Raw genomic sequence first — 13,316 nt, 5'->3', positions numbered from 1 at the left:
TGTGTGTGTGTGTGTGTGTGTGTGTGTGTGTGTGTGTGTGTGTGTGTGTGTATAAATTTTTGTTGCTAACATAATTTTTAGCTTTTTGGTCATTAAGTGTAGGGCTAATGGGTATCTAGACGCTATATTTGGCACTGCTTGTTGATTTCTCTTGTAAGAATACTAAAAAAAATTATGTTTCCAGTATATCAGGCATTTCAACATAACTTTTCATATCAATGTTAATTTGAGTCATATATTTCTGTGGTTGGTGCAAAGACACATTGCTTTGGTTCTGTTTTTGCAGAGAGTATTCATCTGGGATTTGGATGAGACAATCATCGTTTTCCATTCCTTGCTTACTGGTTCCTATGCTAACAGATATGGAAGGGTGAGTACTGAGGAATAAATGTGCCTATTTGTAGCTCCTTTGAACTGAGGATTAATTTTGGGATCCAAGTGGCAAAAGCAACTACAGATAATAATTTAAGACAAGGATTTGGGATTTTTCATTGGGATAGGTATGTATCAGTGTTTCATAAACATTTATCACAATGGAAGCATTTTTTTAATGGAAGCATTTTTAAAGGGGCTATATAAAACCTCTGCGATCATTTTAAGAGAAAATCTTTCCTTTAAAAAAAAACCACTTTTTTCAGGGGATTAGACTCAAGAAAGTAATCCTAGGTCTGATACTGAATGAGTTACTGTGGCATTGGGCTTCCATTTCTTGAGCCATACAGTGGAAATATTCAAGAAATGTCATGATTTTTGTGTGATCTGGAATTGAGAGCATCTATCCCTAAAAAGCAGAAAAATAAACACTTAAAAGTGCAAGTTCATTCAAAGCTTTTTTTTTGTCCAGCAAAACCAACCCCCACCCCAAGCTTGCTGTTTTATTTAGTGACAAGTTAGAGCAGATAGGGTAAGTGGTCCACGTGAACTTTTTATTCACTAAACCCAAATGTTTAAGGAAAACTAATCTAGAATATCAAGGAAGATATTTCCTTCAGCTTTTTTTAACCATTTAAAATGTGTATATCTTGTTTTAGACAAAATAAACTTGTTAACTTTGTCATCATATTTTATTTTATACTGCAGGGTTGTTGGCTTAGTGGGTCTTCATACCTGTACTCTTTTGTATATTTTGGATGGAAGTAGGAGGCCAAGAGAGTTCTGACATGTTCTTGAGGACACTGATCATAGCTTGAAATATGTCATAATTCTAGTTCATCAGAAAATCTTGGAGTTAGCAAGACTTTTAAGCAAGTTTCTGTTCAATAAGCCAATAAACATGACATGGAAAAAATTTTTTTCCCAAAAAGTCCCTTCTAGCAGTTAATAATGGGTACTCTGGCCTGACCTGGAAGCTAAATGGCTTATTAGAATTCCCTTCATCCTCTCAGTGATTTGGGAGGTCTTAGAAAAGGGCTCAGGTGGCTTAGTAGCAAGCCTGATTTAACTGATCTTGGATTTACTGTGGTAGGGCTAAATATGCGGTTGTACTTTACTATGTATGTTATAAGGAAATGAATGCTGGACAATGGACCAGCAGTTCTGTCTCTATAGGAACCAGTTACTTGAGAGCTAGCTTAGTCACAGTGGGTTAGGTGATTGAATGAGAAGGCCATTCAGTAAGTTGATACTGGATCTCATTGATATAATACAAAATTAGGGCATATTACAGCAATATGTGCTCCCCCCCTCCAAAAAAAAAGTTTGAGAATGTCCTTCCTTCAATGTAATCCTACCTGTGGGAAGAACACGTAATGGGTGTTATGAGGAAATGCTGTTTTATAACAAAGGTGATGGGAACAAAGAGAAAGAATGTCATACACAGAACAACATGTAGAGAGAAAAAAAATCACAGCATCTCATGAGGAGAATGAAGTCCATAAGCATTGCTGTAAATCTGTTTTTAATAGTTACTAAGATAAATACTAATTTGCAAAATTAAAAGCATCCTCTATTCTTCCACTTGACACTGGTAATGCATATTGAAAATACAAGCAATGCAAACATCAAAATTTATATTCAAAAAAGTAAGTATTAGGCAGTTTGGCATTAGGCCAAAATTTCTATAAAGGATCATACTGATATTGCCATATCATCCTCAGATTGTGTAGGACTTGTGGCTTCAGGGTGAACTGACTAGTTCATCTTTGTTCAAGAACTTTGTTTTTATACTTCATTAACATATAACACGAAATTTAGAGGTCAGTGAAAACTTCAAGATCAGGAAATCCAACTTCCCTTATTAAGGAAAATGTGGCACCAAAAATGTATAACACTATGTAAGCATTATGATTTTTCTTGTGGTTAAAAAGGTCATATAAATTGCTATCTTTCAGCTTTTAAATGACAGCCACTATTAATTTTGTAGTCATTCAAGGACAGGAAATAATAAAAATTATTGCATATACCTCATTCTCACAGGGGCATGGCCAGTTCAGCATCCACATCCACCATTTAGCTACATACAACCTGAGTAGCACATACTAATTGTGGCATATGGAACAAGGGCAGCCCAAGATAAATGTGAGATATGAGCCCCTCTGAATGTTGCTACTGTTCAGGGATATAGGAATTCCTTATGTCGGCTACTAGTAATTACCAAAGAAATATACTACCATGGAGTTTCCTCAATAGATAATGCAATGTCTAATAATTTAGGAAATGTCTGCCTTCTGGTAATAAATATGTACATTTATATGTTTGTATCTGTGTATCCCAAAGCATCTAAATTTAAGGAACATTTGTTTCTATGTCACTCAAAGCTCCAAAGAGTATAGAAGAGTTCATGTGAAAGCAAGCTTAGATTTGCTTTGATTCTCAAAGTCAGGAGCAAGAAGCAATGATTAAAAGTTGCAAAGAGGCAAAATTTAGGCTTCATGTCAGGAAAATTTCCAATAATTAGAGCAGTCCAAAAGTGGGAAATATTGTCTCGGTAAGTGATACGATAGGTTTCCCCTCATTATAGGCCTTTAAGCAGAGGTTGGATAACCAACTGTCTGATGGATCAGAAGAGGCCTTTCTTTGAGATAGGGCTTGGATTAGATGACCACTGTAGCCTTACAATGCTAGAGTTCTGAGATTCTGGTACTTAGTCTTCTACTATAATAATTTAATATCTTCAGTAGAAAAATTGAATGCAACAGCTCTTGACTAATTCACTTAAATAGAGTAGTTAAGGCTACTGATTACAGTATTAAACTCCAGAAAACAATACAAGACACCAAAAACCCAGAAAACTCTGGATGATTTCAGGTTACCTCTCTACCTCATAAGGGTTGCCCAAGACTCTGTGTAACCAGAGGGAGTGCTGGGTAACTGGGTGCCCAATGTTTGTGTTGGCTTTTAGGTTATCTAGTTAATTTATCAAACTGATCTCCTTAGGGAATCAAATCTATGCCTATCTAGCAATTAAAACAAAAGTTGTTGTGTCATTTCAGTCATGTCCAACTCTTTGTGACCACATTTGGGGTTGTCTTGGCAAAGATACTGAAGTGGTTTGCCATTTCCTTCTCCATCTCATTTTACAGATGAGGAAACTGAGGCAAACAGGGCTAAGTGACTTGCCCAGGATCACACATCTAGAAAGTGTCTGAGGCCAGATTTGAACTTAGGAAGATGAGTCTCCCTGACTCCAGGCCCAACACTTAATCCACTGTACCATGTAGCTGCTATTGTGTTATAGCTATGCAATTTAGCATCTTCCCAATATGACTTTAATATGCACTTAAAGGATTTGGGGGCACTTTTCTGTAGGGTACCTATTTTATATGTATTGATACTACTTCCCTCAGTTTGGCTCCCAGTCTGCTCCTATTTCCGCATCTTTTATCTTTAAGTCTTTAGACTGTCTCCACATCTCCATTATTTATCCCAACTTTTTTCTGACCCAGAAACAAAGATATTTAGGTTTTAGTATTGGCTCTGGTGCTCCTAATGAATAGTAGTAGACTTGTAGAGTATATTTTTTTTCTGGTGGCAACTGAATAAATAAAACATTACCTCCACTACAGCATAGCTTAGAAAAATCACAGGTTTAGGATATTCTGAAGGACTTTTGTCATCGCTTGTTGTGTTTATACTTACTTGAGTTTTTTTTTGTTCCCTTCACTACAACCTAGCTAAAATTTTAAATGGACCTAATTAGGAAAACAGAAACAAAAAACACGGAAATGATGCGAAAAAGCATAACTTTTAGGCAAGACAAAGCAGTATGTAAATTAACCAGTAAGTTTACAGAGCAGCTAGATGGCAACTGAAAAACAACTGAACAACAATAAGGAACCATACCAGTTAAGGACTATTTCCCCCCTTTTTAATGCCATGATTTGAAACTATATAGATATATAAAAATATTATATGTATATGTATGTATATGTATGTATATTTATGTATATAAATATACATACATATACACACATGTATGTGTATATGTGTACATGTGTATATGTACAAATATTCTTCCTCCTAGAAAATGTGAATAGCTATGACTTCTGCTAAATCGCCCCCAGTGATCTGCTATAGGAATTGGCCTTCAATATCAAAGCTGAAGGAGATATATGTGACATCACTTAAGAGGGCTGTTGAACAACATGAAAATGATTGACTGTTACATAGGTGATGCCTAAGAATTTGCATTCAAGTATGCCTATGTGATAGCTAAAGAAAAGTTTCAAAAAATGCAACACCTGCTATTCTATTTCTGCCCTGCTAATACCCCTGTTCTACCCTCTAAACTGGATTTTCATAAATCATGCCCAGGAGAAGCTAAGATACTGAGCTGGGACAGCATATTCTGATGTTCACCCCAGTCATTTTCTGCCTTCCTGCTGCTACTGCACCCTCCAAACTAGATCTCCAGAGACCATTCCAGGGAAAGAGCTGAGACAATCAGCTTTGAACACTCTGTACTTTTGTACTTATCTTCATCCCAACTATTTTTATCCCTGTACAGACCCCATTTCTTCCTCCGCTCTACAAACTATAATCAAATCAATACTGCCATTTCCTCTGGAAAGATCATGTCATTTTGATTACCTTTATTGCTCCATTTACTATCCCTGTACCTTCTCAGAATGAAATTTCCTTCCCTGGTCACCATTCCTGTTACACATTATTTTTTCCTGCTATTAAAATGTAACCTCCTTGAGAGCAGGACTTTGCCCTCTGCATTTGGTGTAATGCTTTGCACAAGGTTAGCACTTAATGCTTTTTGATTCATTCTAATAAAATAATCTAATGTGCAGCTAAATTAAAATGCAAATTTACAAGCACCATCCCTGAAAGCAATACTTTAGAGTCCTTAGTATATACATCATAGGAGAACAATGATCCCTTTTTGTTTTCATTTTTTTGCTCCAGGGGATTCTAGGAAGGCACAGTTTGGTATGCATCTCCTGAAATTTGTCTAGTCAAGCAATCAGTATTTATTAAGTACCTAGTATATACCCAGGCACTGTGCTAAGCACTGGGGATACAAAAAGAGGACAGTATAATCTGTACCCTTGAGGAATTTCCAAGCAATCTGAATATTTAGGAGTTCCCTAGATGTTCACTTCTATTTCATAAAAGATCCCATTATTGTAGGAATACAGAGGCTACCACAGTCTGAACATTTGTATTTGGACTGGACTTGTGATTTCACTGGGTTAGGGAACTCCCAAATAGGAAACTCTCCCTACCAATACCAATCATGCTTCCTTTTAGTATTAGAGAACTGACTAAGGCATTGAGAGGTTTAGTGACCTAATCAGGGTCACAGAGTGAGTATGTGGCAGAGGCAGGACTCGAATCTAGGTTTTCCTGACTCCAAAGCCTATTTTCTATTCACTCTTACTCACTGGCCCTGACCAAGAGCAGTTGTTTAATAAATGTTTGTTAAATTGAATCAATAGAACAACCAAGCCTACCCTCATATCAACAGCATCTGTGGAATAGTCAGAATCCCTTAGTCAGATTAGTAAACTTAATTTGAAGCTACTGGTGCCTTACTGGTGATAGCCTTTACTCAATTAGCCATACAGCGAGAAAGTATTTGGTGTTATCCATTTTTATTCCTTGTTGAAGCTGGCTCTTATACTGACAGTAAAGGGTAAACAGCAAAGTTATGTTGGGATTTGGAGAGAGAGGAAGTTTGATTCTTGCCATATTTATTTTTTAGAATTTGCTACTTCACCAAACATCAGTCAGGTATTTATTGAGCAATGATGGATTTGAAAGAGACTGAACTTTGCCTGTAAGAAATAATAAGGATGATAACTCTTATTTCTGTAATGCTCTAAGATATGTCACCTTCTCTAACCTGAGCCTTAGGACAACCCCGTGAAATCTAAGAGTTTCTGTAATTATCTGCATTTTGCTTATGAGGAAACTGAGGCTGACAGAAATTAAACAAATTCCCTGAGGATCCAGAGCTATTAGGTAATCAAGGAAGGATTCAAACCTAGGAGTTGTTGTCTCCAAGGACAGTATTCTTTTTAGTTTACTATGTTTTTCAAAATATATAGAAACAGAAAAGAAGAATTTGCTCAAATAACTTCAAATCCATTTATAGATTTCATATATATGTGAAAAGTTAACTCATCTTACTGAGAGGGAGCATGGCATAGTAGAATCCTGGCCTAGAAGCTAGGAAGACCTGGATTGAAGGCCCACCTCTGACCTTGGGCTGTGTAAATAACTTCTTAGTGATTTAGGCAGCTCCCTAAGACTAGAAATTGAAAAGATAGAGCTTCCTTTCTATACCCTAACAATGTATGTGGCAAATAGTAATTCAGACAAGTGCTGTAGGTTGTTATAAGCATAAGTGGACTAGAAGAACCAAGAAAGATTGACAGAGGAGATGAGTTTAGCTGATTCTCCAGAGATGGTTGCAATTCAGCTAAATAGAGGGTATTCTCAGCTGGTGGAACATCATTAGAAAAGCTGGGGATACATAAAGCTTGTTCAATGGACAGTAAGGAGAGATCAGCAGGAGAGGAGTCATGGGAGATGAAGTTTAAAAGGCAATTTATGGGCCAGGTTGTGGAACACTTTGAATGCCAAGATTTTCCTATGGATAGTGAAGTGGAGGTGCAAGGGACTATGGGGCATATATTCTCTAGTTTCTGAAGGTTTTTGATAAGGGGAGGACTGCAATAGAGGGGGAAGTGAAAAGGGGACAATCTGATGATGAAGATTGGGAGATGATAGGAGGCTACTGTGGTCATCCTAATGTGAAATAATAAAGGGTGGAACTCGGGTGATGGCAGCTGGAAATGGAAAGAAAAGGGCATTATGTGAGAGGACTTAATTACTGTTTGGATAGAAGAAGATATTCAACCCTGTCTCTGCTTGATCCAGTCTGGTTTTGATCTGGTTTTTTCTAGTTCCCCTCTATCTTGGTTTCTGTCAATTCCCTCTCTGTCTTTGTACTGTGTGGTTATCCAGTACATGAAATCCAACTGTGAATTTTTCTGCATGCTTAAAAGTAAGTTTAGAATGCCAAATTTCTTTCTATGCTTATCTTTTTTGATGTTTAAAGGGAATGTGCTAAGTAAGGAAAACAAAGTATTGAAAGGCATCACTTAATAAGAAAAATGCCCTGATTCTTCCTATCACTAGTTCGACATTGTGGCATTAATTGTAATAGAAATGCAGAGATGAAAAGCATTGATTAACAGTGTTTTATTTTGCATAAAAAGAAATTACAAACAAGGATCTGTCTATTATTCCATTATAATGATGTTATCTTAATGGAGATTGACAAATTACACTTCAGTAAGTATGATATTTGAGATTTTTTACTGGTTTATTGGACTATAAACTCTATGAGGACAGGGATCAGGTACAGTACATGATGCCTTATTTCTACCTACCTGCTGAGAGTTACAAATTCTAGAGAACATAAATTATCCCCTCCTATCTCACCCCCATTTTCCCATGGTCCAACTGATAATTATCTTAAAATACAATTCAACAAAAATTTATTAAGTACTCACAATTTGCAAAAGAGAGCATATACTCATCAGATTCCACATGGTCCATGTGCAGTTTGCCATAACATTTTTAATACCACATTTTTTTTGACGAATGACTTTCAGCATAAAATGTTTCTTTCTATCTCAGATAAGGGAACCAATTTTTTGAACCTTATTCTTAATCCTTCCATTGTTAGCTGTCAACCTGTGTGGAAAATAAGCAAGTTGGGTCCCCATAGTGCCCTTTCCTGTTTTTCAGCTTCTTTTTTCCAAAAAAACAAAGACATTGAGAGGGCAGATCTTTAAAATGCCATTCAGGCAGCATTTGTGGCTGTAATATCAGCATTCTAAACAAGGAATTGTTTAAGGGTTTCGACACTGGTATTTCTTCTTTCAGTTGATCTATACCTCCCTCAGAGGTTTGCACCTGATTTGAGCACAATTTATAAGATATTCACATTGAGCTGCAAATCCTAATAAACATACCCTCATTGTTAGCTCTACTCCTCTGTTGTACCATTACTGTGCTCAGTAATTACTTGGCAGTTGGTGGCTTTAAATTGCAAAGAAGGGCTCAATGTAATGCATTTTATGGGCCTTATCTTTGATCCCACACATGCAAAACCAGTACTATGCCCCATACTCTAGCCAGGAGCTTAATTACACTTTAAAGACCAATTGATAATAAGATATCCTTAGTCAAAGATTAAACTTTAAAAAAAAAAAACAACCTGAACTCTCTTAATTTTTTTTTAATTTAACAATGCAAGATAGAAATTTCATAGATCATGTTTTCTTTAAATTACCCTAAAGGAGTATACCTTTTAAAAGAAATCAGAAGCAATCACTTGCATATTAACCTTTTGCAAATTGTTATCTATTTTTTAAAAAGTTTGCTTAAATAAATTTTCTTCTAGTGAGATTTAATTTCAATATTACCTGTACTTTGTGTGGCCTCAGTATTACTCTGGAATACTATTAGTTTGCCAAAATTGAAACTATTATATTGACCTAATCATAATTTTTCTCTATCTCAACTTCTGTGCCCCCAAATCTACAAAGCCACAGTAATTTTTGTTAGCTTTTGTTTTAGACCCCTTTTTTGTAAGCAAAGAACAAAGGAAAAGAAAAAAGGTTTAGATGGAGTAAGGGTGTGTATGGATGTAGGTGGTTGGGGAAGGGGAAGAGTTATGCATTTATATGTATGAATAAAAGTAGAACCACAATAATAGTTTTCTTAAAAATAATTCCTTAAAATGCTTTACTGATGTTTCTTAATCTGTGAGTCTTAAGATCTCCTCCATGTCTAGAACTCTCTCCTTCCTCATCTCTGCCTCCTGATTTCCCTGGCTTCCTCCAAGTCTCAGCTAAACTCCTACCTTCTGCAACAAGCCTTTTTAGACCTCCTAAATCCTTTAAGATTTACCCAATCTATCCTCTATCTATCTTGTTCATACATAGCTGTTCACATGTTGACTCCTCCCTAGACTGAGTTCCTTGAGAATAGGTACTGTTTTTTTTATTTTGTTTAGTTTTTTAGATATTTTTTTTCTTTCTTTGCGTTTCCAGAGCTTATCACAGTGCCTGATGCATAGCAGGCACTTAATAGATGCTTATTGTCTGAAAGGCTGACTGATCTAAATTGCTCTTCTATTCTCCTGATTTTTAAAACAAAGTTTTTAAAGCACTGTTAACCATAAATGCTTAAAGGGCAGTTATTAACCACAAAGTTCTGTATTGATGTAGGCTATTGTTTCTAAGACATAAAGAGAAAGGTCCTCAGGCTTTTATATTTATTTATAATTTTATTTATGAACCATTCTTATGTGAAATTTGGCTTTGTCATTAACTCTCTTGACTGCACACAATCTAAATGCAATACTTAGTTTTTGCTAAGTATTTTTTCTAATTCAATTTTAGCCAATTCATTACTAATTCAATAATAACAAATTTAAAAAGTACCTCATTAAAGTTCTTAAAAGGGAAAATATTTAGTTCTCAAATTTGGAGAGAATGGTCTTTTGTTTCAACATTGGAAAAATAATTTTGTTCACATTCTCCAAACTTCAGAAAAGTTAAACAGCTTTTCCTTAAATGTTCCACAACATTCATTTTGTGTACACAAAGAGCCATAGACAGTTTGAATCAAAAGTAGGTTCTGGAGAAAGCAACTGAAATTGGATTTAAAAAAAAATAAAACAACCCTATAACTATGAATTTTGTCACAGCTACTATGGGATGTACCTATAAGTACATATTATGTGTGTATATATAAATACACATGTGTATATAACATAATGTGTATATATATTTATTATGCGAGTATGTATGCAACATATACCTTCAAATTACATATACATACTATACAAGAAAGTAGCTATGATTTATATCTACAGTGTGAAGAATTCCTGGCATGTGGGAACTCACTCTATTGATAGTCTACATATTAATCTATGACTTAGTACATAAAGTCCTAGGGAGTCAATCAGTTAACATTTATTAAGTGCCTACTATGTGCCAGGCACTGTGCTTAAGTACTAGAGCTACAAAGAAAGGCAAAAGGCAATTTCTGCCCTCACAGAACTCACAATCTGATGAGGTGTGCAACACATAAAAAATAAGCTAAAAAGAGGTGTGGAAGAGAGAGGGTATGCTGTGGACACAAGGCATAATGAAGTCCTGTAGCTGGGTGGTGCCCTTGGCCCACTCCTTAAGTGGAAGATGCAGGAGAGAAGCGGTCTCCCATGTTCACTCTCCACCTTCTCCAAACAGAGAGAGGAAGGGTATCTGGGGAAGGGTATACTGAGGATATGTGAGTAAAAGAGTTGATTCCATCTTGCAGGAAAACAAATTTCTGGAGATAATAAAATCTAGGAAAGCAGCCAGGTACAAATGAGATCAAAGAGGTTTAGAGGTTTAATTATGCAGAGTAACACAGCAGGCACTATATATAGGAGGAGGAATCTGAATCCAGGTCTTTCTGGGCTGGCATTTTTTGATTTTAGTGTAAGCGTTTATACACACACACACACACACACACACACACAGAGGAGAGAGGAAAGAGAGAGAGGAGGGAGGTGGGGGAGAGAGAGAGAGAAAGAGAGAAAGAGAACCTTTGAAAGAGCATTAGATTCTAGTGTTGATTTAACCACCCTACTAGCCATTTAACCTTTAATGACAGCCTCAGTTTCTTCGTTTATGAAATTAAAATAATACTACCTCCCATCCTGTATGGTTATTGAGCTGAATTGATGAGATTATATATAACACAGAAAAAATAAAACTGTAACAAGCTATTCAAATTTGAGTTATTGTGGTTAGATAGAATGCCAGGCCTGGAGTCAGGAAGACTCACCTTCATGAGTTCAAATCTGGCCTCAGACACTTACTAGCTGTGTGATCCTAGGCAAGTCACTTAATGCTGTTTGCCTCAGTTTCTTCATCTATAAAATGAGCTGGAGAAAGAAATGGCAAAGCACTCTAGTATTGCCCAGAAAACCTCAAATGGGGTCACAGAATCAGATACAACTGTAAATGACTAACCAACAACTAGATAGTAGCGAGTATAGTGATGAGTTACATAATGAAGAGACATGAAATGAAGACCAATAAGAAATAGAGAGATGATAAAATAAGAGTTGTAAGTATTTGCTTAAGCCAATGATTTTGGGCAATAGCAAACACTAAATGAATCTCAGGGACTGGGTGAAAATGGGTGCTGAAAATTCACATTGGACCAAATAGGGATCTTGTTGGCTTCATTTAGAAAAAGAGCAATATGTTTACTATCCACTAGATTATGAACTTCTTGAAGTCAAGGGCTTTATTTTGGACTTTTTTGTGTCCCAAGCTCTTAGCACAATGCCTGGCACAAAGTAGGTACTTACTGTCTATTAACTGATTGGTTGTTAAAGTGTATAAAAATTAAGTTCAACAGTGCCTCTTCATGTCCATAGTTTGCGAAGTACTTTTTATCTTACTAAAGGAATGGAGAGAATTATTTTTAAAGACCACTGTAGTCAAATAACATGCAAACTTGCCTAATTTAAAAATTGTAGGATAGCCACCACTGAATAGTTGTCCAACATCAAAGCAAGCCTGAGCCTCAAAATGCTTTCATCAGCACAGCTTTCAAACCCTCCCCTTCCTCCAACCAAACCCATACCAGGGTGTAAACCACAATGTAAATAAAAGCATCCTCTTTGCCAACCTGCCATTGGAGACTAGAAAGGCAAAAAGTAATTTCCCTTTGGCAGGAACTTATGCCAACCTAAGTAGTCTTTCTATTGTTTATGTCAGTTTTGCCTAAAGTTCATGAACCAGGTACAGGAAATTGCCAGACTAGAATTGATATCAGATGAGATATTATCTTATCCTTTGAAATCATATTAGTCTAGTTTGGTTATTGATACTTCATTATTTCCAGGATTTTTTGTCCTCGTTATTGTGGGCACCACCATGTAGGCCATGATCTATTTAACATCTTACTCGGTGAGTTTGTGTGAGTTGCTTCGGTCAACATAAGTTAATTACCCAATAGACCAACTTTTGATAATGAGGCTCTAGAAGCTTTACTATGCTAGTCTTTTGGTGACAGGCATGCAATCTATTGCCAGGCACATGTTTAAAGCAATAACAATTTGACAGGGCATTTTGCTGACAGTGTTGATTGATTGATGTTGACGCCAGAACTGGTATTCCACTGGCCCATCTCTCAACAATCCAGGATGACCTCCACACCACAAGGAGGCACTGGAGTATGAGAACAAGTATGCCATTTGTGGGTAGTAAAATGTATTTTAAAACATTTAAAACCATGACAGGAAATAATTATTGCTGCTACATTATTAGACCACAGGTTACCTTGATCATTTATCCCACTCAGGTAGCTACTTCTATATACTTCTTCAATCAAAAAAACATAAATATACCTTTATATGAGAAGTGTGGATTATTGCTATCTTACTCCCATATTTTCTGAGCATCCAGGGGTCAGTTATTAAGTATTTATCAAGGATTAAGTATAGAGTCAATATATTTTTTGGTTGGTTGTTTGGTTTATCTTTGATCAAATCTATCATTGGTGTGGAAAAAGTTCTAGTGAACTTTTCTAGTTCTCTATCACTACAGACCAGCAAGTGTCTTGCAATTTATAATCTTACAAGATTGCTTCAGGCACTTAGAGATATGGTGACTTACTCAAGGTCACACTGCCAGTGAACTGTGAAAAGAGCAGGGCTTCAATGTAAGTTTTGATTCCAAGACCACTACCTCTGTCTCTCTGTCTCTATCTCTCTCTGTCTCTTTCCCCCCTCATTCTGTGTATGTGTGTGTGTATATGCATGCATATATTAAGAATAAACTTTA

At 36.2% G+C, this 13,316-nt stretch overlaps 1 protein-coding gene across 10 annotated transcripts in view; it reads left to right on the top strand.

The window, feature by feature from the left end:
- Nucleotides 1-13,316, top strand: part of LOC114054112 (eyes absent homolog 1) — a 161,198-nt gene that overhangs the window by 86,215 nt on the left and 61,667 nt on the right. For all 10 annotated transcript variants that reach the window (XM_027877237.1, XM_027877240.1, XM_027877238.1 and 7 more), the window contains one exon: nucleotides 287-370. In XM_027877237.1, the coding sequence (XP_027733038.1) occupies nucleotides 287-370 (84 nt within the window). The remainder of the gene's footprint in view (nucleotides 1-286; nucleotides 371-13,316) is intronic.

Source organism: Vombatus ursinus, unplaced genomic scaffold (assembly GCF_900497805.2).
Source record: "Vombatus ursinus unplaced genomic scaffold, bare-nosed wombat genome assembly UNPS02014812.1, whole genome shotgun sequence".
In the NCBI taxonomy this organism is placed as follows: Eukaryota; Metazoa; Chordata; class Mammalia; order Diprotodontia; family Vombatidae; genus Vombatus; species Vombatus ursinus.
Note: the sequence above shows the minus strand (reverse complement) of the source record. Positions and strands in the feature narration are given on the sequence as shown.